This window comes from Podarcis cretensis (genome assembly GCF_951804945.1).
Source record: "Podarcis cretensis genome assembly, chromosome: 17".
NCBI lineage: Eukaryota > Metazoa > Chordata > Lepidosauria > Squamata > Lacertidae > Podarcis > Podarcis cretensis.
The window spans coordinates 9,855,628-9,883,451 of NC_137187.1; the positions used below are offsets into that span (position 1 = coordinate 9,855,628).

Here is a 27,824-nt window from a genome sequence, read left to right on the forward strand (position 1 = left end):
TGAGGTAAAACGGTTCGATTGCAGGCAAGATACTGCATGATGGAAAATACCTCAGATTTGTTTTTTAAATCTTCCCCCTGCACATAGAAAACCAAACGTCCAAGAAAATTCCAGCATAGCCTCCTCACAGATATCCTAGTTTTCTATGCGCAGAAGGGTTTGATGTTTATTTTTGGAGGAGGAGTTTTCAGTCATGCAATCGCCCACCTATCATCTGAAGTGGGACACCACAATGTGTTAAGTTCTGAAGAGAAGATAGTTTGGCTCCATGTAAGCCTCACCATTTGAAAAGCAGCTTTGCCCAGTCTTTTAAGAATTCAGAAGGCTCCCTCCTGACTGCTGAGGGAAGTTGCCTGGAGGAGCTTGCCCTGAAGTTATACTGAGGAGGCGGGAGATGTCTAATCTCAGCTACTACGCCATCTCCAGAAGTTCTTAGAGCTAAGTGAGACTACAGTAGAAAACGAAAGGGAGAGGCCCTCTACCAGCCTGTCACATCTCCTTCACTCTCATTATTAGTTAGAGGTAAGCTCCTCCATCTTTCTTCAGTCCTCAGGAGACAATTCTCAGAATTCAGGTCAGAGCCAAACTAGATGGGGAGAAACAGCAGCTTCAGAGAGGTGGTTTTTGTTGGCACCATGACACTTTTAGGGAAGGGCTAAACTGCCTCTTCATGTCTCACAGCCCCCTATCCTGGCCAGTGTGAAAAGCCAAATCACATGAGCAGACTATTTTGAGATAGCTTTTTGCCACCTGCTCCATTCCTGGCGCAAATAGGCTCTTCTCTTGAACTGCCTGGAGCCATCCTCTGCCTTCACCACTACTAGGTTCTGTCCCCCCTTGACTCCACCTGAGTTACCAGACAGTATTGTGATTGCATCCCGTGAGTTTCAGGCTCCATGCCCAGCAAGTTCCACAATATAGTTGCAGCCATCTAGCAGTATTGAACACAGGTGTTTGGAGAGCAGATGTTCTTTGGCTGTGGTGCTGAATAAATAATTTGCTCCCTAAAAGAATGCCTTGAAGGCAAATTAGCAACAATTTCATCCCTTTTCCCAGAATGAACATGAGTTGGCAATGCAATAGAATCCATATGAAATATACATGAAGACTATTTTTCCCTTTAAGTGAAACTGTGAGCCTTTTGTTTGAACTTGATTAAAATTTGCTAGATCTTTAATGGACCACAGGCCAGGTGACAACCTGTTGATTAGGCCTCCAGATGATGGAATAAAGACAACACAATTTCACTCCCTTTGACACATACAAAATCTTAAGGCTGTATCTCATATATATATAAAGTATAAAATAAAAACACATTTAGGAAACAATGTACATTCATCTAGGTTCAAGTCAAACATCACACCAAACCTTAACTTTTCATGGTTTTGGTGCGATGTCTAAATTGACAGATGATAATTTATTAACAGTCAGCAAACCAGAGTTAGAAACCATGGTTTGAAGTGGGTTTGGAAACCATGGTGTTCCCTAACTATAGTTTTGCACAGTCTAAATTCACCAAACCATAGCTATCACCATTTTTTGGTCACTACACCATGGAAGTGGAGGAAGACATATGAAGCTGAGGGGACAAAAGCAAATAAGCAACTTTAAACTGTGGCTTGCCTTTGGGGTTTTAGAAGATCAAACCATGGCAGGCCTAGTTCTCAATGAAGTGGTCAACTTGTGTGCTCAGTGTACGACTTCAGACTTCGATGATGGAATACTCTTTAATATAGAATAATCCCGGAATTTATGAAACTAGCGTGTAAAGGAGAAGGCAAGATGGAACTCTGTTCTGGTTTTCTATATGGAAATAAATTTTTGTATGGAGAATAAGCAGTCACACAAACCCTTGCTTGCATTCTGAAGTAGTACAAACACAGATTTACAACCTTAATGAGAGGGGTAGACAGTCTATCACAGCAAAAACAACAAGTCCTGTGGCACCAAGAACTAGGTCATGGTTTGTGTCTAAACTACGGTTAGCTATGTTTGACATGAATTGAATCTTAGTGTCTCATTGTTCCATGTGGTTATAGTCAGGGCTTTTTTTAGCCAGAATTTGGCAGAACTCAGTTCCAGCACCTCTCAGGTGGACGCCATAGCCATTATAAGAGAACAAAGGAGGCGTTCACGGTTCCGACACTTCTTTTTCTAGAAAAATAGCACGGGTTATACTATTCAGAAAGTCTCTCACTGTTCTTTTCATCTTTGATTGGAAAAGAGCCACTAAACACAGTCACCAGAGACTTGTCAACTGATCTTCAGTTCCTCAGTTCCAAGTTGCCATAAGGCCGTTGAGGGTATTATTATTTTTAAGAAGTAGCAAATTTCTGCAACACAGTATATTCTCTGTATTCTCTTCCTTCTTGATGGAATGGTGGAATCTTCTTCCACCTTGACCACTTGGATGGACGTAACGGAGGAAGAAGGGGCATTGCACATGGAAGGAATGGGGTAAGTGGCTGCTGCGCACATTGCTGACACCACTGAATCCGCATGAGCCCTCAGTGTCTGTCTCCATCATCTTGCACCAACAGTCCCACATGCTCTTCAGCATCTTTTTTTTTACCAGATGTGGCACTTCACAGCTGGATTCACTGGTGATTTACTTGGACAGTGGAAGTGCCTGGAGAAATCCTCGCTGTTGCTTAGGGACCCAAGGACACGGAGTGGCGGGGGGCTGTGTGGATCTCTGTGCAAGAAGCTTTGCAGTCCTTTGGGGCTCTGGTGCCCACACATTGCCTGCAGAGAAGACAGGGGTGTGAATAATTGACCTGTGGTTAACAAGTGAGTCATTTCTCCTCCTCCATGTTCCTCTAGGTCACGTTTCCGCTCAGCTTTCATTGTGGGATAGAAAGTTTGGGGGCAGCGGAACCACACATATTCTAGAGCAAATTGGCTTGGGGAATTTCCATGTAACGTAAAGTAGGACCTTTACGTCCTGATAGCTGCATGAATGAAGGTCTTATTTTGCATTACATGGAAAGTCTAGCCTTGAGAGAAGCACCCAAATAATTGTCAACTCTTTGGGGTGATATTATACAGGGGCAATTGTCCATGTTCGTTTTAGTTATCTGCTCCACCATGGTCTCTTGTCAAAGAAACAAGTTTTCGTCAGGCTTCAAACATTACTCTGTTCTGCCAGGCCTTTGGTCGGGGTTCAGTCTGACTCCCTCTCCCCTTTCATAAGAACTTGCATGAAAGTGGCCTCCCAATTTTTCTCACAGGCCCATATAAATTCAGCACAAACAGTTGGGCCTGGTGAGCATTTAAGGTCCCCAACCCTAATCTGCGGGTTGCCATCTGATTGGATTTTATTCTGATCCTGATCTGATTTGAGGATGTATTTTAATTGATTGTCTGATTTTATGTTAATGTCAAAACAAAATAAAAAAATTCCTTCCAGTAGCACCTTAAAGACCAACTAAGTTAGTTCTAACTAAGAACTAACTTAGTTGGCCTTTAAGGTCCTACTGGAAGGAATTTTTTTATTTTGTTTTGACTATGGCAGACCAACACGGCTACCTATCTGTAACTGGGTTTATGTTAATGTATTATACATTTGATGTTAGCCGCTCTGAGCCCGGCTTTGGCTGGGGAGGGCGGGATATAAATAAAATTTATTATTATTATTACTCAAAAAGATGTTAAGTCAGCTCTAAGCAGCAAAACCTACACTGGTGGAAAACACCCATGTATAAATGTTGTTAAGTCCAGTGGCTTGTATGGGTCCAAAGTAGACAAACTTTTTTCTGTCGAGGACCACATTTTTTTCAAGGGTAATCTGTGGGGAGCTTCATGCAAGTGGTGGGAAGAGTGAGAGTTGACAATGGGCAGACAAAATGTTTTCTGCATTACATTAACTAATCTGGAATAAAGATTACCCTGCTTCAGTTTTCACAATAACTACCTCAGATTAGAATTCCCAATCCCATGCAGATCTACTCAGAAGTAAACCCCACTACATTTGATGCAGTGACTCTCAGATAAGTAAAGAGGTGGAAAGCAAGTGAAATTAATTCCTTTCTGACTTTAGTGTGTTGTACTATTTTTTAAAAAATATTTTTATCATATAAAATACTGCCTCTTCTAATTGTTCTCAAACTACATCGGAAGCAAAAAGAAGCTTTAAAAGCCCAGAGCGACTGCTGTTGCCCTACAAAAAATAGTTTCGCACTCACTTCCAAAAAGCATGAAGGCAGTGTGTAAGGATGTGAGAGCTGAGATGGGACTGATGTAGCTAAAAGCCAGCCAGAGCAAAACAGAGGAAACAAGAAAAGGTAGCAAAGGGTACATTACATGGGTAAAGCTGATGAAGAAGAGCTGATGGTGTGAGACCTCAGGCCAAGGTAACTTCTTCACCTCTCTGTGTTTTTCCAACCAGTTCTTATATGCCTGTGAGCAACAGGAGAGAAAAGAAATATCGATTACAAATCTCAAAATACATTTCCCTATTTCAAGCATGACTTTCCAACAGCATCCTCTGAATGAGAAACCTGCTTTGCACTGGGACACCCAGAGAACTTCAGTGGTTACTGAGAAATGCACTAAGAAACTCTGCAGGGGTTTGCTCCTGCCTCTTCTTTCCTCGATCCTTCTGGTTGTCTTCCTCCCCTACCTGTTGCAGCAGGAGGGACTTTTATGCAGGGAACACCTGCCATAAACAGAAAGGCACCGGATCTTCTGAGTTGCACTCTGCTCTTCCCTGGTCTGGCTGGAAGACGCCCAGTGGGAAATGGAAGATCTGAGGTCCCAGCATCATTGCAGAGCCCCTTGTTATGACCTCTCATTTCCGCAAGGGAGAGAGTGCCCATTGGCAGAGAGAGAAATAGCACACTGTTAGCTAAGTTTTACAGGTTTATTCTCCATTTCTCCTCTGCTCCATCCCTTTTGCACAGTTCTATTGATTACATCTGCATATAAGCTTGCCCAGTGTAATCAATCTTTGTTTTGTATCATCATCATCATTACTATCAGTGGTACCTCTGGTTGCGAACGGGATCCGTTCCAGAGGCCCGTTCGCAACATGAAAAGTCCACAACCTGAAGCACCGTATCTGCGCAGGTGCAGACACGATTTGGTGCTTGTGCGCATGCGTGAAGCACGATTTAGCGCTTTTGCGCATGTGCGAGCGGCGAAACCCAGAAGTAACCAGAAGTACTGGAAAGTACTTCTGGGTAACCGTGGGACGCAACCTGAAAAAACGTAACATGAGGTATGACTGTATAGGCAGCAGTTTGACTTCACCCCTGGAGGCATACTCCATTGTCTCTCAAGACAGGCGGATGCCAGCAACAGCAATGTACTGCCTTAGACCACACAGTCTTAAGGCAATTTACACCACAGAACAGAAAAAGATCTAAAAACAAAGACTAAAAATGACAATATTCAAAATTAGAAAGAAGTTGGTATTTTACATGGAGTTTTCACTCCAAGAGAGCATTGTACCCAAACCACTGAACACGTGTACTTGGGTGAAATTGTCTCTCCGCATGAAAATCTCCCCCACCCAGTTTTTCTTAAGCTGAAGGGGAAACATCTAGCAGAAATGCTAATGGACAACATCATTGAGAGCAGGCACTAACATGCTTAAGATGATAAATTATCATCCATGAAAGCATGGGGACACAAATACCTACTCACTGTGGGGTAAACAATTAAGAAAGGTACCGTATTTTTCACCCTATAGGACGCACTTTTTCCCCCTCCAAAAAATGAAGGGGAAATCTGTGTGCGTCCTATGGGGTGAATATGCAGGTTTTCGCTGAAGCTTGGGGAGCGACCCCTCTAGCTCTCCAGGCTTCAGGAAGCTATCAGCAAGCCTGGGGAGCCCTGTGGATAGCAGCCTGCTGCCAGGAGCGCGGGGCGCACTGAAGCCGTAGCTGGGGGGGGGAATAATTGTTCCCCCTTTATTTCCCCCCAAGAAAACTAGGTGCGTCCTATGGGCCGGTGCGTCCTATAGGGCGAAAAATATGGTAAGTTCAAATGGATTTAGCAAGAAGATATAAAAGAAGAAACGAGGTGGACCATAGTGGAGTGATGTGAAGAAGACCACCTAAGAGACAGTGGCAACAAGGATACGTGGAAAGAGAAAACAGCATGGTGGCTGCAAGTGAGGACTGAGGAGTACCTGCAAGCTCTAATGATTATCAGATTTTGGTACCTGGTAAGCCATGGCAAGTCCCCCAGTATCAGCTGCATTCTCCAGGAGGGTGAAAGAGCCATTGATGCTGTGGCCCTTCATAGAGTAGCTCTCGTACTGTTTCACAAGACAGTCTTTACGTTGTGCCAGTGTTTTCATATCACAGGCAAGACAGTTCTCGGGTAACACTGTGAACCGAAAGGAAATCCAGGATAGTTAAGTCCCAAGTGGTGATCACCAGCAATGTGTTCCCTGGGAATCGTTCATTAGGCTAGAGTTCACATAATGAGTCCATGATTTCCATTAATTCCTATGGGGAAATTATTAATGCGTACCTGACCATGGAATTTTGCCCTCCAGAAGCCAAAATAAACCAGCAAAGCCCAGAAAAAAATGCTCTCTGAATTGTTTGATCGCTCCCCCTCCCTCCCTCCATTCCTCAGTCAACCAGCGAAAGGCAAACAAGGAAAAAATGTTCCCTGCTTGGTTATCTGAATGTGGAGTGTGTGTAGCAAACTTTGGGTACTAATTGCTCATGTTTGGATTAAGTGATTTTTTCATAGTGAATGTTGGTAAAGCAAGACCCACATGTATAAGCTCTGTACTCTACAGTCCCTAAAAAGGAGGTAGGGGGGACTGTATCATCTATGTGGTTACAAACAAGTCAAGGCCGGACTTCGTTTGTCCTTGGTCCTATACAAATATAGAGTCTACACAAACCATTTACCATTCAGAGCTCAGTTATTATAACATCATCAAAAATGGAAGATGCCGGGGAGGGGGGGAGGATCTCATTCATCCTATTTTTGTTCCTCCCTTTAATTGAGGTGGTTGTGAGTACCAAAATAGGGCAGCTTTAAATGTGCCTTAGGATGGGTTAAGGATTGGGACATGAGCTGGATTGCTTCTACCCGGACACTGAGGTCCAGCGCCGAGGGCCTTCTGGTGGTTCCCTCACTGCAAGAAGCCAAGTTACAGGGAACCAGGCAGAGGGCCTTCTTGGTAGTGGCACCCACCCTGTGGAACACCCTCCCACCAGATGTCAAAGAGAACAACAACTACCAGATTTTTAGAAGACATCTGGAGGCAGCCCTGTTTAGGGAAGCTTTTAATGTTTGATGCATTACTGTATTTTAATATTTTATTGGAAGCCGCCCAGAGTGGCTGGGGAAGCCCAGCCAGATGGGCGGGGTATAAATAATACATTATTATTATTATTATTATTATTATTATTATTATTAGGTTTCAACTAAAAGGGAGGCAACGGAGTCAATACAGAACTTGCTGGGATTTTCAGTAGATTTAAATTCTGTCTTAACTTCAGTTTGCATTTTACACTTTTGGTTAAGAATTGCTCACTGGCTAGCTACCCGATGTACTTAAGCCTCGGCTACTACTTCTCCTTTGCAAAGCAGCACTGGGAAGGGGCAACGTGTAATGGCCAGGAGAAAGCTGCTTTCTCCCTTTCCCTCTCCTGCTAGGGTCCTCCTTCCCCCACTGCTAGGGTTCCAGGTCCACATTGGTGAAGAAATGAACATGGCTGGAGCAGAGGAGGCTGTAAATGGGTGGAAGGGGCAAACAAAACCTGAGGGTGCATTGCTGGTAGAAGGGTTAAGCACCTCCCTCCTACCTGTTACTTCTCCAATGAAAATTGCCTCCTTCCAAAGCCACTTTGCAGTTGAGAAATTGGTGCCTTGGGTTTCAGCACACAGAATAGCTGGGCAATAATGAGTTGTTCTGGCACTTAGGGAAGTAAGACCCCACAAGTTCAAATAACGGAAGGTGCAGCAGATTATCTGTAATGCCCCCCACTACATACCATAATCGTAGAAGGAGTGCAGCAGTTCGTGCGCCATGAAAAACCCCATGGCTCCAAAGTTCACAGCGCTGAAAAACGCACAAGACAAGGGCTTAGCGAAACCTCCATGGCTTGTAATCTACAGGCTGACTATGTGGGAAGCCTGCAAAACATCAGCAAAGGGATGTAGGCATTGTTTCCCTCCCCGTGGACTCCATATTCTAAGTAAGGTTCATTTTTTTTCCGGATTGCTGAAGATAAGCTTGGGAAGAGCCATCATTATTTGTGCCCACATTTCTGTTTCACTAGACTTTCTGATCAAACTGCTTTGGCAGGTTTTTGTTTTTTAAACAGCTATTTGCAGCATAGTGCAATGGAAGGGCAGCAGTTCTGCGAGCAATTCTGCGCCACTTAGTCCTTACCTGGGAAATTCGGTATGGAAGAAAGGGTTGCGGAACATTCCAGCAGGGAAAACGACAGCGTGTCGCCTCAGTGAATAGTATGAATGAACAGACCACGGGGGAACTTCCCAACTGGAATAGAACATTTTAAAAAAAGAGATGGTGTTGAAGGAAGGAATGACTAGGGCTATGATTTTTATTCCGTATCTCGTTCCTCCTGATCTACTCAATGGGCCTCACCTTTGTAGTAACACTGTAGTAGTCATACCTCGGGTTGAATGTGCTTCGGGTTGAGCGTGTTCGAGTTGCGCTCTGCAGCTACCCGGAAGTAATGGGGCGCATTACTTCTGGGTTTCGCCGCTCGTGCATGCACAGACGCTCAAAATGACGTCACGCGCATGCGCGGAAGCGGCAAAACGCGACCCGTGCACGCACAGATGCGCCGTCGCATCTTACGTTGCGTTCAGGATGCGAACGGGGCTCCAGAACAGATCCTGTTCGCTTCCCAAGGTACCACTGTACTGGTTCAAAAAGAGATGCACTCATTACATTATAGCCAAAACACCAAGGGATGAGTTGCAATTGTGAATGAGCTATCATGGGAGCTTTCATATCACTGGAAATTATCTCATATGCGACAATTTTTCACTGAAGTCCTCTCTCATATTCCCCTTCCTGCCACCAAGTGTTAAGTCATTAAGTATATCTGATTCAGGGATGTTTCTAAAACGAGCCCTATCTGAATGACTTCGCTGCTTTTGGAAGTTCCAAATTATTTGATCTTGCACTACTGAGTTAGCAATCTGCTGGACTTTCTTCAGACCACGGAGCATGAACTACGATTTTGCCAGCTACCGCACATGTACATTGGTTCGCTTACAGTGTAAAGAAGATCTCGATGCTACCACATATATGTGCTAGTGGATTAGTGCAAAGATGCATAATTAATGCTGTAGCAAATTGTGATGTGCCAGTCCTGCAATTAATTTTTGAAACTCTCCATATTAAAACAAGACACGTAGAATGGGAGTGAATCCACAAAACAGAGAAGGGACTGAATGGAGCAAAGTCACTTCTCCTTGTTATGAATCACTGTCTGCCTTGCATCCACATAATCTCTCCTTCATCGTACAAGAAGAACATACTTATCCTGTAGATGGGGATTGATGAGTCTCAGGGAGAATCTCTTCCTCAGAGAATTCAGGCAGGCAACTACATTATGGAAGAAGTGATCTTCATAAATCTCCAGCTGAAGGAAAAATCATGCAATAGGATTAGAAGGGGAGATGGAACAAAATTTATTGGCACTCTTAATACACAGACAAAATGTAAAAGTCAGGTGCATTAAAAACACACTAAAAGTTTATTGAATATATTGTAGACGAGTCATTTTAAAATACGGCAAAATATAAAACTATAGAAGACAATAATAAAATATAAATAGTGACTGAAAGACAGGCAGAAGAAGGACAAAACAACCTGATGTGGATTAATAGCACCCCAAGGGCACAATCCCAAACCCTGGTGGGCAGCTTACATAGTGGATGAAAACTCTGGTTTGCAGCTCTTGCTGCAGGTTGGTGCAATGAGGAGGCTTGGACTGGGCCCATTTCCATAACTTGCAGGCAGCTGGGTTGACTTTGGATTCAGCAGATCCTTGACTAGCCCCCCCCCCTCAACACTCCATTTTCAGAGTACATGCTAGTGAGAATATCACCTGCAGTAGCTTCAATCAAATAGTTTAAATGGGCACAGTCAGGTGTTCCATGGTAGTAGACACACACCCACACACCACTGCCAGAAGGACCCCACTGCCTTGTCCAACTCCTACTCTGCACAGCAAACTGCAGGTTTGGATTGCTTTGTAAACTGACAAACATATTTCACTCATAAGGGAAATATTAATAAGCAGATTAGCTGCTCCAGTGTGGAACCTGAGTACGCAGTCTATCAGGCAGGCTAGTCTGAATATGGTTTCATGTTCATCTGATTTAAGCAAATACTGTGAGAAAATCCTCCAATCACCAGACTGTTAGGATCCAAGCAAAAAACATCCTCTAGTTGAAGTTTCCATAAAAATCCACTGTAAATTCCTGGAGTATCCAACCACACATGAACAAAATATGCCCACTCCCTGTTTTTCTTGCGCTGTATGATTTGAAACTTTAACTAGAGGATCTCTCACCATTAGCAGCAGCAGCAGCAGCAGCAGCATGGCTTCTTTGTTTCCCCCTAATTGTGTTGGCAGCCTGGCCACCATTTTGCACCCCCCCCCAGTGCCCCAGATCTAGCATCCTATTGTGTATATGTGGGTGGGAAGGTACGGCAGACGCCATAAAAAATGTTTGAGGAGTATTTGAGGAAAATGTCAAACATCTCTCTTGGGGAGGAGCCAATGAGACAGTAGCCACAGGCTGGATTCAAATGTCACTGGAGAAGCGTGAAACAGAGTTCCAGGGCAGTGAAACCGAAACCTTCCTGTACCACGGAAACCATCTTTCAGGAGGCAATATCATGGAACTGCAAGCAATGTTTGATCCACCCACCTCTTGATACTCATTGTTAACTTCATCTGTTTGGAGGATGCTCTCTGGGTAGCCAATCTCCACCTGGAGGCTATAAATCTAAAAATACAAGAAAATTATTATTTCTCACCCTGGGCCAGCAGGGGGATACGGTAGATAGTTTTCACTCAGGTCCACATATGCAAATAAGGGATTGGAAGTGACGTTCAGTGATTGGATAGTTATAGAAAATGGTTACTGTTGCGTTCTAGTGGAGCTCTATATAAGCAGGCTGGCTGAACCCTTCAGTTCAGTTCTGTCCTGGCCTGTGAATAAACAAGAGCTGTTTGAAGAATCACTGTGTCGTCTGATATGTTCACCCACAACTTAACACGAATGAGTTTATTCAGTCACCACGGTGAGAGACAAAGAAATCCAGTCATTCCCAATTAACGAACGCCGTGTTCTGCACTCTTAACGAATGCTGCGTTCTGGGAGAAGGGGGCGTCAGTTATGCTTTCCAGTGACGTGTCAGCTGGCTGCTCTGCCTTCCCCTTCTCCTAACACCTCACAACTCTGCTGTTCGCTTGTGTCTGAGCTGTGATCTTCCTCAGAGCCCTACTGTAATTTGATACTGCTTTCCCCTTCTCTGGAAGCTACAAGAGAAGGGGAGGGCGATCTCCACCATTCCTCCTCCTCTTCAGTCCAGTCCCTGACAATGACTGTGGAATGTAAACAAATTCTTCCTCCTGAGATTTATATATGTGACTATTACTCAAGGCCTGCTCCAGAATACACCTCCCATATCCCTTCACTAAGATGGATAATGCAAACTCAGCAGTACGCAGACCTCTGTCAAGGACTGTGGGGCTTGAAGCAAAGACCTTAAGAGTCCATTGCTGGGACTTAGGCTGGTGAGCAATCTAGGGCTATGTAGCTTCAAGCTCAGATACTGAAGAAAAGGAAGTATGCAACATCAGTCCCTGTGACTAGTAGACATCTAGCGAGGACTAATATAAATACCAGGAGCCTGATCATCTCTTGACTTGTCAGTAAAGTAACCCTTCTGCCTGCTACATTCATGGATCCATCTGTGGCCCAACCACTGATCTCAAGGACTTTGAGTTGGAGAACACGGTTGTTCTCCAGGTTTGGATTCTCTTGAAGCCACATACCCACACCTTAGCCCTGATAGTCATCCAGGCACACATACATACTTTCTCCTTGGCCGCTTGGTGGGCCTGACTCCCCATCCACTCCACTTGATCCAGATGGCTGTGGATGGCATCTCGGATCTCAGAGAACATCTGCTCAGCCTGGCCAGAGAAAGTACGGAAATCGCACGATTAAGGAAACACATCAGTTGCATTTAGACATAATGCTACACCATAGTTTAGTGTTACATGAACAAACATCAGGTTCACGAGCCGCCCATGCAGCTGCGAGGAAAGGACTGGAAGATTTTGCTTCAGTTTTCATGTAACTGCTGTTTGCTTTATATATTCCGTAAGCTGCCCAGAGTGGCTGGGGAAACCCAGCCAAATGGGTGGGGTATAAATAATAAAAACATTATAATTATAACTATAATTATTTACAGACCTGGACAAATTGTGGTTAATCTTCGGGGGGAGAGGGAAGCTAACTTTAAATCATAGTCAATTAACTTTTATTCAGAGCAGACCCAGGGAAATAAATGAACATGACTAACTTAGGGCTCTTAATTCCAATAGGTCTACTTTAAGTAAAACTAAGTTGACTAGCGCCAAACATTTCTGATCCTGTCTTGTTTCCCTAAGCCATAGTGAACATTAACATCAGTTCAGGGTTCATACATAACAAAAAATGGTGGTTAGTCAAAATGGAAGCAAAAGCTTGATGTTGGACAGGAAGAGGAAATGGGGAGCCATAATTCTGAGGCTCCCCATTGCACATAACCCTAAACTATGGTTCGGCCAAAGGCATTGCTATAGAAATGATGTGTCACTGACATTATTATTATTAATTTAATTTCTATGCTGCTTTATATTTTTTTTTTTGGGGGGGGCAATCTCAAAGCAGTCTACAACCTAAATTAAAATATCAAAACAATCCAGAACAAAGCATTACTGAAGAAAGTCAGATATAAAGTATACATTTAAAGACAGTTAACATCCATTCAAACATAATTAACAGGAAACTAAAATATCCTAAACATTTGTTAAAAACCACGACAGAGGAGGTCAGCTGTAGAATGCACATTTAGCAAAGTCAACAAAAAAATTTATCTTAAACCTTTCAAAAGAAAGCATTTCTGAGTGAAGTCAAATATAAAAGGAACATTTGAAACAGCATAACTAGCAAAAGAATAAAATGTTCTCATAAGCATAGAACCTATCTACTGCTGTAGGGGAATGAACCCTGTTTTACTGAGATCGTTAACCTGCCTCATCAATTCAATATCATTCAACATCATACTGTACTATATCAGCCCACATGGCCTGGCCTACCATACAATGTTAAAACCTTCCAGAGCCATCAACAATGGCAGAACCCACTGTGCACTTCCCTTTGTCCTCATAAAGGCAGCACAGCTGACTCACATCAGGATAACGTTGCTGTGGACAGATATTTTATCTAGACATAGATTTCCTGCATCAGTTATACAGGAACCACCAGAACAAGCAATAAGAGATGCACGGAGGGATTTGCGAGTGGGCAGAGAAAACCAGGCAGGTTTTCAAAGCCCAGGTGAAACAGCCAGGAGATGGAGAGATTGTAGAAGCTCAGCTAGAAATAAAGAATAGATATGAAGCAGAGGGGAAAGGAGAAGGAAATGCTGTAAAAACAAGACTGGGAGATGTAGATGCTTGGGAGCAGAGTAATCAAGGTGACCCTAAACCATGGTTGGCATAGAGTTATTGTTGTTGTTGTTTAGTCGTGTCTGACTCTTTGTGACCCCATGGACCAGAGCACGCCAGGCACTCCTGTCTTCCACTGCCTCCCGCAGTCTGGTCAAACTCATGCTGGTAGCTTTGAGAACACTGTCCAACCATCTCGTCCTCTGTCGTCCCCTTCTCCTTGTGCCCTCCATCTTTCCCAACATCAGGGTCTTTACCAGGGAGTCTTTTCTTCTCATGAGGTGGCCAAAGTATTGGAGCCTCAGTTTCAGGATCTGTCCTTCCAGTGAGCACTCAGGGCTGATTTCCTTCAGAATGGAGAGGTTTGATCTTCTTGCAGCCCATGGAACTCTCAAGAGTCTCCTCCAGCACCATAATTCAAAAGCATCAATTATTCGGCGATCAGCCCTCTTTATGGTCCAGCTTTTACTTCCATACATCACTACTGGGTAGTGGGTGTGAATTCCTTCCTCTCCAGCGGTATTCCCCCTGCCAGAATGTGTCCCCCCCCCCCCAGATCAGTCAAGAGTCAAGAGCAGCCATTGCACTTAGGTAGGATATTAGGCGAGAAGGGCAGCAGGATAAAGGAAAGCGAATCTATGTCTGGCATTGTTGAATACCTACGAGATCCTTGGCCTTCTGGGGGAAAATCTCCTGCACAACCATCTTCCCAAGTATTGGGCCAAAGAACATGCTGGTCTCATGTAGGCATTTTCTCCAACGCTCAGCTCTTACCTAAAATGGAAAGAAAGAAAGAAAGAAAGAAAGAAAGAAAGAAAGAAAGAAAGAAAGAAAGAGAGATGACACATGGCACAATTCACTGGGAAGCTCTCCTGAATAAGTCCAAAGATGAATAAGAGCTACCCAAGAGTCTGCTGCAGCTGTCCATGCCCCTACAACGCTGACATTAAAATATCTAGCTTGGGAAAACGAGAGCAAATGCTGAATCAAAAATGCCCCCTCCCCTTTGCATGTATGCACACACACACACACTTCTGTGGCCCCATTCAACCCATGATCCTCGGTTCCTTGAAAAGTTCTGCATTTGGGGCTTCTCCACACATCCGCTTTTGTTGTCCCTAGAAAGCATGGGTCCAGGTGGTTTTCTGCTTGACGCACATTTTTAAGACATGGGTCCAAGCAGTTTTCCCCTTGCCCTGCCCCTTTCTGAGCAAAAACCTGCTCCTTAGTACTAACTGGAGCAAACATCTATCTGGGAAAACCGAAATAGCTGTTTGCTCCAACTGAGCACTAAAGAGCAGTTTTCCCTGGGGGAAAGCAGTGGGACAACAGGAAGTGTGGCTAAGCCTTTCGTCCCTTCCTTGAGCGCCAATGCCCCCTAATGCCCAAGTGGAAGTTTCTAAGCGGAACTTCCATCTCATTGTTAAAATGTGGGAGATAAGGGAACTAAGCTCACCGTTTCTGAGTTTGTTGCCCTACTATTCAACTTGTCTGTCAGTTCCTGATGAGCTTCCTCGAATTGTCTGTCCAGAGCTGGGGACAGATTCCTAACCAGATAGAGTATCATGTAGATCTGTAGTACATCCCTGCAAAAAAATAAAAAATAAAATAGAACGTGTGCGGTTCACTTCATCAGAGATGCATTTCAAATGTGCAAGAAAAAGAAGGCACAGGTATGAGCAGAGCTTTTTTCAGCCAGAGCTCAGCTCCAGCACCTCCAGAATGCCATTGCCATTCTAAGAGAAGAAGGGAGAAGTTCGTGGTGAGCTCCAGCACCTCTTTTTCCAAAAAAATAGAACCCTAAGAGAATGGGTTTTAAGTACTTCTGGCCCTAACTATTCCCTTACCAAAAAAAATCACTGCACACCACTGTGTAGTACCACACACCAGCTCCTCACCTTTTGTGCCGCCATTCTCCAATTAGTTGCGACATCCCTTTCAAATATTCCATGTCATGCACAGCAACTGGTTGAGACATGTTCAGCTGCACTGGGTAGAAAGCAGCCTGGAGGCACAACAGCCAATCAATGGCAGGAGCCTTTTCCTTAAAAGAGTTTCAAACAGAATTAAATGATTTTACGGGGGGGGGGGGGGGGAAGAATTACAAAATGCCCAGTAAGCATTGCTTAGTAATGGTTTTTGAAGTGAAAGGCTCACACTGTGGATGAATGAATGAAGAACATGCCATGCACTGGAATGGGCAATCAGATCCTATGCCCGTGTTCATGTGAAAGTTCAATAGTGCATACTTCATTGTAGGGGCAAATGGGAGAGGTAAACGGAAATCTACTCAGAGGAGACCCATGAAGTGCATGGACATGACAAACTCAGGCCTATTAATGGGTCTACTCTACTGTAAGTAGAATTTAGTTGGATGAAACCCATAAAATAGAAAGCACCCACCCAACCCTCACAACCAGAACATGAAAATCTTATTGGGAAGTGTCTCAGTAAGATGCTGTAGGTCTATAACTTATGCCAGGGTTAGCCTCCAAGGATTGTGCCTAAAGCCAAAATAACATATAGTCAAAACCCACTGGGTTCAATGGCAGGCAGGATTGCCAAAGTCATTTTTTTTCCAGAACCCTGCCCACTTCCCTCCCACCCCCATTTATATATTTATATTTATATTTATATTTATATTTATATTTATATTTATATTTATATTTATATTTATATTTATATTTATATTTATATTTATATTTATATTTATATTTATATTTATATTTATATTTATTATGCTGTATGCATAAAGCTGAATGCACACAAGTTAAATGCACGTAACTTGCAGGCTTACTGTATAATGAGTGCAAAACCAAAAGAAACTTGCTGAAGCAGACCAAAGATCCTTCTACAGTGGTACCTCTGGTTACGTACTTAATTCGTTCTGGAGGTCTGTTCTTAACCTGAAACTGTTCTTAACCTGAAGCACCACTTTAGCTAATGGGGCCTCCTGCTGCTGCTGCACCGCCGCCGCACGATTTCTGTTCTCATCCTGAAGCAAAGTTCTTAACCTGAGGTACTATTTCTGGGTTAGCAGAGTCTGTAACCTGAAGCGTCTGTAACCCGAGGTGCTACTTTAATCTAGAAGTGGCCAGCTAGATGCTTCTGGGAAACCCACAAGAGAGGCATGAAGGCAGTAGTACTCCTCCACTGACTGTATGCCTCTTAACGCCAGTTTTTCGAATGAAGGCTGCCTCTGACTCCTCCTTTTCCCAGACCCGTTTCTTCTCTTTCTCCTTCCGTGGCAACCAGACACCCTTCTACTTAGCCTGCCTCTCTATGATATAAAGAAGACTCAACTGATCACTGTCAGGCATTTCAAAAACCTCCTAGTGCATTATAATATACCGTATTTTTCACTCTATAGGACACACTTTTTCCCCTCCAAAAATTAAAGGGAAATGTGTGTGCATCCTATGGAGTGAATGCAGGCTCCTTGGCTTCAGCAATAGCAACGCGAAGCCTCCAAAGTGCAGAGGGAGCGCTCCCTCCGCGCTCCGGAGGCTTCGCGTTGCTTTCGCTGAAGCCTGGAGAGCGAGAGGGGTTGGTGCACACCAACCCCTCTCGCTCTCCAGGCTTCAGGGATAGCCGCCTGAAGCCTTCGGAGCGCAGTGCGAGTTCCCGCTGCGCTCCGGAGGCTTCAGGTTTGTTTCGCTGAAGCCGGGAGAGCCAGACTCTCCTGGCTTCAGCAAAGAGGGAGAGATGTGCAGCGCCCCTTCAGCCAAGCGGGAGGAGAAATGTAAGGGGCTCCATTTCTCCTGCCGCTTCGCTGAAGGGGCGCTGAGCAGAGAGGGGGCATTTTTTTTTCTTGTTGTCCCCCTCTAAAACAAGGTGTGTCCTATGGAGCAAAAAATACGGTAGATTACTCATGAACAACAAAAAAATGAACCATTTCAGGGGGAAAAGACCAGTATGTCCTGTAAGGGCAGCCTTCATCAGATCTCCATGATGAACTGGATGGGAGGGATTCAACAACACACTGTGCTGAATGTGCCATTAGAAATTCAGCTTGCCAGATTGAATGTTGCCCTCTCCCCCCACATACTGTTCTGGAGTTCTCCGGACACACATACAGCAAGCCAGTTTGGGGGGCACTGGGATACATGAAGAGAAAGTTGCATTGTGCAACCAGACATTCTTGTGCAGGGTACAGTATCTGTTGATGGGACTTGTTAGGTGAATACCACCTGACATATTTGTTATTCTCCACTAAAAGCTAAAAGGTAAAGGACGGTTAAGTCCAGTCAAAGGAGACTATGGGGTGCGGTGCTCATCTCGCTTTCAGGCCAAGGGAGCCAGCGTTTGTCCACAGACAGCTTTCTGGGTCATGTGGCCAGCATGACTAAACCACTTCTGGCACAATGGGACACTGTGGAGGAAGCCAGAGTGCACGGAAATGCTGTCTACCTTCCCGCTGCAGTGGTACCTATTTGTCTACTTGCCCTGGCGTGCTTTCGAACTGCTAGGTTGGTAGGAGCTGGAACAGAGCTCACCCCGTCGCGGGGATTCGAACCGCCGACCTTCTGAACGGCAAGCCCAAGAGGCTCAGTGGTTTAGACCACAGCGCCATGTATGGCTGCAGGATGTATATATACCTGCAGCTCCTTGATGGTAGTGGAGTAAAATAGCATCCGTTTTTCCTTTCGCATCTTCAAGGGCGTAACTGCCTTCTGGAGGTTGGAGATAAAGGAGAATGCCAAGGCGATGTAAGTGGTGGTAACTTCTGTACGCCCTCCCATCAGGTGTCCTAGCTTTGTGAGGTACTGGAAGTACAAACGCAGAACCTGTAAACGAAACCTTGCTGTCAAACAGAATCTCCATCTCTGAGGCATTTGATCCATTAGACCAAAGTATAAAACTCTTCAGATACCTCCTACCCCTCCCTAGGCCCCTTTACTATCCACCTTTACTATCCACTATCCTTGAACTCAACCCATACTTAAGATTAAAGGTAAAGGGACCCCTGACCATTAGGTCCAGTCGTGGCCGACTCTGGGGTTGCTGTGCTCATCTCGCTTTACTGGCCAAGGGAGCCGGCATACAGCTTCCGGGTCATGTGGCCAGCATGACTAAGCTGCTTCTGGCGAACCAGAGCAGCGCACAGAAACGGCGTTTACCTTCCCGCCGGAGTGCTACCTATTTATCTACTTGCACTTTGACATGCTTTCGAAATGCTAGGTTGGCAGGAGCTGGGACTGAGCAACGGGAGCTCACCCTGTCGCGGGGATTCGAACCGCCGACCTTCTGATCGGCAAGTCCTAGGCTCTGTGGTTTAACCCACAGCGCCACCCGCATCCCTTATACTTAAGATTAAGCACTTTTAAATATAATGTAGGTTTCTCTGGCCAAGATAATTTGAATCAATGCAGACATTGGAAGGTGACACATGCCTTTTAGTTTCACCATGTTTGGATTACTGTAATGTGCTCTATGTGGGGCTGCCCTTGAAAAGTGCTCAGAAACTTCAACCAGTGCAAAGAGCTGCAGTCAGATTGTTGGACGGGGCTGGTTATAGGGAGCATACGACTCCCTTGTGAGAACAGCTTCACTGGCTACCGATCTGTTTCCGGGCGCAATTCAAAGGGAAGGTTGTGACCTATGAAGTCCTACACAGCTTAGTTCCAAGCTACCTGAAAGACCATACAGTGGTGCCCTCAAGATGAACGCCTCACAAGACGGAAAACCCGCTAGACGAAAGGGTTTTCCGTTTTGGAGGTGCTTCGCAAAACAAATTTCCTATGGGCTTGCTTCGCAAGACGAAAATGTCTTGCGAGTTCCTGCGGGTTTTTTTTCCTCCCCCCCCCCTTTTTCTAAGCCGCTAAGCCGCTTATCCGCTTATCCGCTAAGCCGCTAAAAGCCACTAAAAGCCGCTAAACCGCTAATAGCGCTAATCCGCTAGGCCGTCAATGGGCTTGCTTCGCAAGACGAAAAAAACGCTAGACGAAGAGACTCGCGGAACGGATTCTTTTCGTCTTGCGAGGCACCACTGTATTCCTGCATACAAAGCTACCTAGGTTTTGAGATCTTCAGGGGAGGCCGCTCTCTTGGTCCCGAAATCCTCCCAGACATGCTTTGGGGGGGGGGTCACAAGAGAGGGAACATAGCTGCTCCCAGAATTTGGAACTCCCTCCCTAGAGAAGCTAGACAGGCGAAGAGACTTCCTTCTTCCACCAGACTTTTGAGAATTGGCTGCATTTAATTCCAGGGCGAGTGCTGTGCTGTTTTTAATTGTCATTATTGGTATGTTTTAAACAGATTTTATAGATGTATATAGTTTAAATTCTGCCAGTGTTTAATTGCATTTTAACGATGGATTTTTCTATCTTGTTTATATCTGCAAATTTCCTTGAGTCCCAACAGGGTAAAAATAAATAGATAATAATATAGCATATGTAGCCTGGGGTCTGAAACCAAGTTCCTAGCGGTGGGGCCCCAGCATCTTATCTTCTGTGCCACAAAGTCAACCTGTTAAATGATGAGCAGCTAGCATCCCACCTCCGGCTCTTCAAGCACTGCCACAGCTGATGGCCAGAAGATGGCACTGAAGATACAAGATCCACCAGGTGACATCCCCAGCTGATCCAGTTCTATTTGGCCCTGTAAAGGCCAAACTGACTCTGGCCTGATTTCCCCAAATGTGCTGCTTTTTGAATTTCTATTTATCTCCAGACTAGCAGCCCTGGCACACAGGCATGGGCATAGCCAAGGGGGGCAGGGAGGGGCAGCTGCCACCCTAAATCAATAATAATAATAATATTGGGTGCCCCCCCATAACAAAAGGCCTGTCCCCCCTCCCCCCCCCCCAAAAAAATCTGGCTACGTCCATGCCCACAGGATATGTTTGCACATGCAAATACACTTCCTCAATTCTCAGCAGTTCCATAACTTTCGAAACAGTGGTTTCTCATACAACACCAATGAAGGCTGGCTGTGGAAATACTCCACCAGTGACCCAACTGTCATGTAGGACTTTTTACCTGGGAATAAGTCCCTTTTTTCTTGAACTGTGTTTCTGGAGGCAGCTCAAACTCTGGATGGTCAATCTGAGATAGGAAGACATGGACAGAATAAATATTAGTATCATTATAGATGGGGTAACAAAAAAAACCCAATAGCCAGAAGATTGTGTGGGTTTAATGATGCCAGAGTTGCAACTCATAAGGGGAGGGGAATACGGTGAATATTGAACTCTATGGAAATCCCTCCAATGGAAACAGCAGGGCCCGCAGCAAATGTCTACCATGTCAGCGCATGCTGTTTTTAATTGCATTTGCACAGGTGGCCATTTGATGTGTATGCACATTGCACACACATATACAGTGGGATCTGCCCCAGTGCTCCCTTATCAACTCAAGTCCAAATTGTACCACAACGTGTACTTTCCCAGTGCTCTGTATGCTTGGCTGTGTATTGGACAGCACCAAAAGGTAGACAGCTCTGGACCTGCTCATTGGTTTCTGATTCGCAGTTGTTTAAAGGCTGCTGAAATGAAGGCAGAAGTAGTGTTGGGTGAAAGGCTTGTGGGCTCAGTTCAACTTGGGTACTAAAAACAAAGAGCTAGACTCTGAATGTGACCAGTCAGTGGTGCCTTGTTCTTTAATTCTAGCTCTGTGTCTTTTGCACTTGGCTCAGTTTGGTAGATTTGTGGTTTCTCTAAAACACAAAACAGATCCAGAACGCTGCCCATCCACAGCATGCACTGACTGGCAGCATCTCTGCAGGATTTCAGGCAGCAGACTTTCTTAAAATGTTCCCCTGTATGACTGCATTTCTCATGATCCAACTCTGACAATTAACTTTTGCCTGCTGGTGTTCTCTACCTGGATAATATTGGTGCTTGGATCAGAGGCATTGGGTCCCACATAGGCTTTGAAAAAAGGGAATGTATTGTATTTTCCCATGAGTATCTGAAGAGTCTGGTTAAAATCTGTCTCCTTCCAGGTTCCTGTGATATTCCAGCCACCAATCTGTGCAAAGACAAAATGAGAGAGTTGGGTTTTGTTTTTCAAAATTTTGAATAAATTCCACCTGAGTTATATATGAGGAATCAATGTTTGACTGATGTGAATGTTATGATCACTTTATCAGTTACAGTTTATCAGTTACAGAAAAAGATAGTAAGATTTGTGATTACTACAGTATAGCACCATCAATGTGCATGACACTTTGCAGGTTAGCAAAAACCCAAACTTGAGAATCCTTTCCCAAAGGTCTTGCAATCTAAATTTCAGTAGTGGGAGGCGCTGAAGGAGGGGAAGAGATAAAGGTAACAAGGACAAATGAGAGCAAAAGCCAAAAAGTGTATTAGCCTCAACTTGAGATATAACAGGAAATAAGGGTAGAAAGATAGGATAGGGCACATTGTAAGGAATGCTGGTGTTTTATGGATACATGCCAAAAACGAATACAGTGGTACCTCGGGTCACAAACGCTTCGGGTTACAAACACTTCAGGTTACAAACTTCGCTAACCTGGAAGTAGTACCTCGGGTTGAGAACTTTGCGCCAGGATGAGAACGGAAATCGTGCACCAGCGGTGTGGTGGCAGCAGGAGGCCCCATTAGCGAAAGCGTGCCTCAGGTTAAGAACAGTTTCAGGTTAAGAATGGACCTTCAGAATGAATTAAGTTTGTAACCCGAGGTGCTACTGTATTGAGACAACCTACCAAACAATCACCAGCTCATTAGTGACGTGAGATGCAGGTTGTTTATGAGTTGAACTTTTCCAACTTACTTGTTGTTTTATTCTACTGCTGGTAGGAAGAGGATGGGCCTGGATATGTTCAAGGACATATCTGTGCAAGGGGGGGGGGTATATGTGCACATCTGTGTGCAGTCATCACCTTATCTATGAGCTCCTCCAGAGGCTGAGCCCCTCGAGCTTCAATCTGTTCTGTATTCATGCAAGAGGTGTAAAACTGTACGGCTTTCTCCTTTGCTGAGCTGTTAAACCCCAGGTGTGGCTCTTCTGAGGAAGAGAAGGCAGGTAACATACAAAATACGGTTGGAAGTTAATAAGCAGAGCAAATTATCCTGGAGATGGCAGAAGATAAAATGTGCAGTGAAACAGCAATGCTGGCAGTTTGATCATGAGGCAGAACCAATGCCGCTCTTAGTCATCCTGCTTCTTGGCCAGTCTTTCTTTTGCCTCTGTCTATATAGTATACAAAGGGACGTGGGTGGCGCTGTGGGTTAAACCACAGAGCCTAGGACTTGCCGATCAGAAGGTCAGTGGTTCGAATCCCCGTGATGGGGTGAGCTCCTGTTGCTCAGTCCTGTTCCGTGCGCTGCTCTGGTTTGCCAGAAGCAGCTTAGTCATGCTGGCCACATGACCCGGAAGCTGTACGCCGGCTCCCTCAGCCAGTAAAGCGAGATGAGCGCCGCCACCCCAGAGTCGGTCACGACTGGACCTAATGGTCAGGGGTCCCTTTACCTTTATATAGTATACATAGCAAAGATGGGCTGCATACTACATTGGCAAGAAGGCAATAGGAAGGTATGGGGACGTGTCATTGCTAGTTCTGAAGTCTAGACCCTGATGGGGAATTTTGCCACTTGTGGCTTCTACTGTCCCTGTAGTTTTGTGACCTGACAGTGCTAAAAGGGCAACGAGGACCAGAATGCAGTGGTGGTAATGATGGGGCTGAATTTCAAATGTAGTGTAGAACTAATTAGCAATTTCTTATTAGCTATAAGAATTCTAGCCATTTACTTAGAATAGTGCAATCAACGTGGCCAACACTTTGCACAGTTCCATGATTAAAAAAGGGCAAGTCCCTAAACTGCAAAACATGCAATATAACTTTTGACAGTGAGGAAGACATCGGGGGGGGGGAGGGGGCAGCAGGAATCAATATAAGCAGGACTTAAAAGGAATGGATATATGGGCATGTATAGTGACATGTGCTCAGTATATATTAAAAACAACCCCCCCTTCCCCTTAAAGTACATTTTGGTTCAGCACATCGAAACAGCAGAAAAATGTTACCTAGTGGTGGCATTACCACATCAAAAGTTAACATCTGAAATGGTTCTGCGCAAGGTATGGTTCTTTTAATGATGGATGGATGCACCAGTTGGATGAACCTTCTTGTGATGGTATAGGGTGAACATTATTAGTGCTAGTGGTGCATATGTGTTCTTGTGATGGATGATGTCTTGACACGTCTTATTGGAATAGGTTCCTCACCCCCCACCACAATAGTAAAGGATTCCGAACACAGCAGCCACCATCTGTCTCTTCTCCTTACCTAAGAGCCGCCTCATGATCAGCTGGTTTTCTTCCAAGAGCACATCAAAGACATTCACCAAGGGCATGTTTAGCCCCCGCGTATGGTTAGCTTCCCAGTTGCCACACGTGTAGCTGTAGAAATCATCACAGGGATCAATGGTGGTGTTGTGGGATTTCAGCAACCTCAGCAGGAACGCAAGGCATGTTGTAGTGTTGCATGTTTCTGGAGAAATGCAGGGACAATGTTTAGCAGAGATAGGCAGTGGCCGTCAGGAGGACAGGGGAGTGTGCAAAATCGATGCTTTGCTCAGATTTGTGCTGACTTGTCAATATAGCACTAAATTAGGGTTGAGGAACTATGCAGTTATACTCCAATTTCCATCAGCCCCAGCCAGCAGGGCCAATGGTCAGGTGTAATGGGTGTTGTAGTCCAATGACTTCTGGATGGCCCCAGCTTCCCCAACACTGTGCTAAAGCCATGGTTTAGCATTACATGTGGACACAGCCACTGGTCCCAGCCACTGGCTGCCTACATTTCAAAGGGAGCGAACAAGTGATAAGGGGAAATCCCTTGTATGGACAAGAAATGAGTTAAGGCTGTAATGGGGTGTGGGGTTGCTTGTGCGTAAAGCGCAAACTGCTCCAGGCTGAGTAGTTTGGACAAAACTTTTCCCCCCAGGCTGGGGGGAAGACTCCGTCAGTGGGCGTTTCCTGAATTTCTTCCAACATAAGAGTTCTTTCACACCCAATCGTCGTCTCCCTTCTCTGCGCGAAAGCTGTCTGCGCAGAGTGGGCGTCCCCAGAGGAGGTCCTGTGCTCTCCCCGCTGGTACCACTGGAAGAGTCCTGGAGCCTTCTCTCCGCATCTCCCTCAGACTCCCCTTTCTCCCTGGTGTCACCTCTATCTCCTTCCCCAGCGGAAGCGTCCTCTCTCCCTTTGCTGGTTCCCTCTCCAGCATCATCATCAGGGAGCCTCAGCGCAACCCTTGGCTCCGATGGCAGTTCCCTGACAAAGGCAGAGGGAAGAAGTATTCTAGTACCTAGGTTACGTGTAACAGCAGTGAAGATAATGACTAGCAGGAGGCCAAGGAAAGTGATGAACAGCAGAGCACAAAGGAACATGATTTTGGCTTTCTGATGTCTTTTCACAACCGCTCCTGAGTCCTCATATGCCTGAAATTACAAGAAAAAAAGTATGTGAAAACAGAGCCATCACCTCTTCTCACTTATAGGATGTGGTTGTGCTCTTCTCTTCAAATCACATAGAATGTATTCATGAAAATGCTTACATGAATGCTTACAGTGTTTGGAACATCACTTTTTAGAACAATATATCATCATCATCATCATCATCACCACCTCTGCTTCATTCAAACTTCTGCCGTTGCTTTAAACAATCACTTTCCCCCTCTCAAGGTCTTTTCTTCTCATTCCCATGCAATAGTTTGTTGTTGTGCAAACTGCATTGATTTTTCCTCCCCAACCCTTCCTTGATTTCATGCAAATCCAGAATTGTGATAAGGCACTACGGGGGGGGGGGGGGAGGATGCACAGTGACATTCTTACATTCTTATTATTTAAGGAAGAAAAGTCCAAATTCATGTAAAAATTATGTTTCCCGTATGTGACCCATTCTGTACCTTCACTCATTTGGAGAAATAAATAGCTCCAGAATATTAGCAATGCCCAAGTGCACTGCAAACAGCCCCAACAGAGATCTGAATGATTTCAAGACTTCCAGAACTTACCTTGGGTTGCAACTTGCAGTTTTTTCATACTCGCCCTGCAACATTTCCAAAGAAGAAAATATGGATACCCTTATGAATCTCTAAAACCCCATTCTCATACCCAAGGATCGCTGCCTGAGCTCTCTCTCTCCCGCAATTGCACATTTTGGAATTTCCATCCTGTATTCTGAAAGTTGCATTTTAAAATGCAAAGGCATTTACTGTAATGCAATATTTAATATCCAATACAATCCACCGTGGGTCATCTGGCAATACCATATAAAAAGCAACAATATTTATTGTCCAGATAAGGCCCTACTTTGTAAGGTGGGAGGCAGGAAACTGGAATTTTGTAACCATGTATGTGTGAGAACATGTACAGAGTCAAGATGCAGCTATCCCACCACTCAAATATCTAACATCAAGGAACCTGGGAAAGCAGGCTCAACCTGGAAAACTCAAGTGCATGTGTGTGCCTGCTAACAAAATTCTTAAAAGGTATTTCTGGCATCTTCCCAAACGGAAAAAGAGTTATAGCCTTCTACAAGAGACTGGTACCAGGAAACAAGATAAACGGGGACAGTTGGAGTGCATCTTTGACATAAATCAAATCTTTGGAAAACTAGGACATAAGGAAACTTAATAGACTACAGCAGTACCTCGGGTTAAGTACTGTACTAAATTCGTTCCGGAGGTCCGTTCTTAACCTGAAACTGTTCTTAACCTGAAGCACCACTTTAGCTAATGGGGCCTCCCGCTGCCGCCGCGCCGTCAGAGCACAATTTCTGTTCTCATCCTGAAGAAAAGTTCTTAACCCGAGGTAATATTTCTGGGTTAGCGGAGTCTGTAACCTGAAGCGTCTGTAACCTGAAGCGTATGTAACCTGAGGTACCACTGTACTCTATAATGACTGCACAGGTGCATCAACAAAAAGTGGCAAATTTTTAAAAAAGTAAAGAAAACATTGCATTCATATATCTCTTGGAGCAAAACTATTCTAAGAATACCCATTGCTTAATTTCTAAAAAGAGAGGCCTCTGGCCTAGTATGGTTGTAGATGATCCAGGGGGAGGGATGGAACGGCATTCTGTACATGTTCAAATGCACTACCATCTTAATCATTAATTAATCTGTCCTAAAAAGTTGGGCCTGGCACACAAAACTCATTATTGACATGTGGATCGGGATGCTGAAAACAAATACTGTTTTGAAATTTCAAATTCTGCATTCCAAAACTCGCAACGTAAAATCTTAATGTCAGAAGTCTAGGAAAGGCCATTTTAAGCCCTGACGCAAGTTATTTTGGAGCACGTAGACATGTACTAGCTGGGAAAGATACACAAACAGAAGAGGAAATGCAATTGGGTAAAAACAATAAAAGCACAGAAAGAGAGAAAAGCTGGCTTCTGTACTACCTGCTGTGGAGTCCTCATGATTTCACTGTAGAGTCTTTAGCGAAATGTGTGCTCCTGGAGATTTCTTCCTTCCTTCCACCTTCCCCTCAAGGGCTTGCAAAGAATATCATTCCAGATCAGAGACAAAGCCTGCCTTTCCTTCCCTAGCTGGAGGCACAAAGGAGGAGGAGAGGCAGAGAGGGTTGGTCAAAATAACATCCTTCAAGAAAGCAGAACTGGGAAGCTTCTCTGCCAACCCTCCCCTTGTAACACCCTTTCCTCCTGGAACATGCAGCAGGTCCTAGCCACTTTATTTTCCCTGCCCACCATTTCCTTCCTCTTCCTGCAGCATAACTCCATTGTGTGAGGATGGGTTCAACACTGCATGCAGCCTTTGCCTGCCTCTCTCCTTCCCGTGCACAATTATCTTGTGGGTCACAAACATTCGACGTTCATACCTTGGCAGCCCGTGGCTCACACTATCCTGCTGCTGCCTCTTGAGTCCTGCCCATCTTGCAGCAGCTTCATGCGCCTGCTTCGGTCTGATATACGGGCTGCTGCACGCTGCTTGTTTCAACCTGCTACAATGGGGCCCTCAGGCCACTTCTAATAATCAAAGTAGGAATAAATGGGAGGTGTGAATTCCATTGATCCTTCTTTTCTCCTCCACTCCCCCTAGAAGCAGGGGTAATTAGCTAAATGCAATCACCCAGACCTTCCAAGCGTCCCTATTTTCCAGGCACAGTTTTGGATTTACAGAAGCCGCCCTGGTTTCTGATTTGATCCC

General features: G+C 44.8%; 2 protein-coding genes across 7 annotated transcripts in view; one reads left to right on the forward strand and one right to left on the reverse strand.

Annotated features, from left to right (window-relative positions):
• The window catches only part of LOC307206522 (uncharacterized protein), a 156,439-nt gene that overhangs the window by 64,612 nt on the left and 64,003 nt on the right, over positions 1–27,824 (forward strand). The gene's annotated exons all lie outside the window — the stretch shown is intronic.
• Positions 1,331–27,653, reverse strand: KEL (Kell metallo-endopeptidase (Kell blood group)). Of its 6 annotated transcripts, XM_079959374.1 has the most exons (20): positions 27,496–27,653; positions 27,059–27,205; positions 25,665–25,699; positions 24,957–25,089; positions 23,937–24,140; positions 22,530–22,654; positions 21,509–21,655; positions 20,666–20,731; positions 18,284–18,472; positions 15,584–15,729; positions 15,142–15,271; positions 14,349–14,459; positions 12,066–12,164; positions 10,891–10,968; positions 9,490–9,593; positions 8,366–8,476; positions 7,965–8,032; positions 6,167–6,333; positions 4,303–4,398; positions 1,331–2,745 (listed from the first exon to the last, which is right to left on the reverse strand). In XM_079959374.1, exons 4-20 carry the CDS (start codon positions 25,036–25,038, stop codon positions 2,569–2,571), a joined length of 2,100 nt encoding a protein of 699 aa, XP_079815500.1. In that variant the 5' UTR covers positions 25,039–25,089; positions 25,665–25,699; positions 27,059–27,205; positions 27,496–27,653; the 3' UTR covers positions 1,331–2,568. The 6 variants fall into 6 exon arrangements, with proteins under 6 accessions (XP_079815500.1, XP_079815498.1, XP_079815499.1 ...); XM_079959372.1 differs by lacking the exon at positions 25,665–25,699 and having other exon boundaries at positions 22,530–22,651; XM_079959373.1 differs by lacking the exon at positions 25,665–25,699 and having other exon boundaries at positions 18,284–18,451.

Coding starts and splice junctions, on each gene's coding strand:
- KEL (XM_079959369.1), bottom strand. Junction 15,730..18,283: donor CTACCATCAAGGAGCTGCAG/GTATATATACAT, acceptor AACTCTTTTAAG/GAAAAGGCTCCTGCCATTGA. Junction 15,272..15,583: donor GGAGAATGGCGGCACAAAAG/GTGAGGAGCTGG, acceptor ATTTTTTTGCAG/GGATGTACTACAGATCTACA.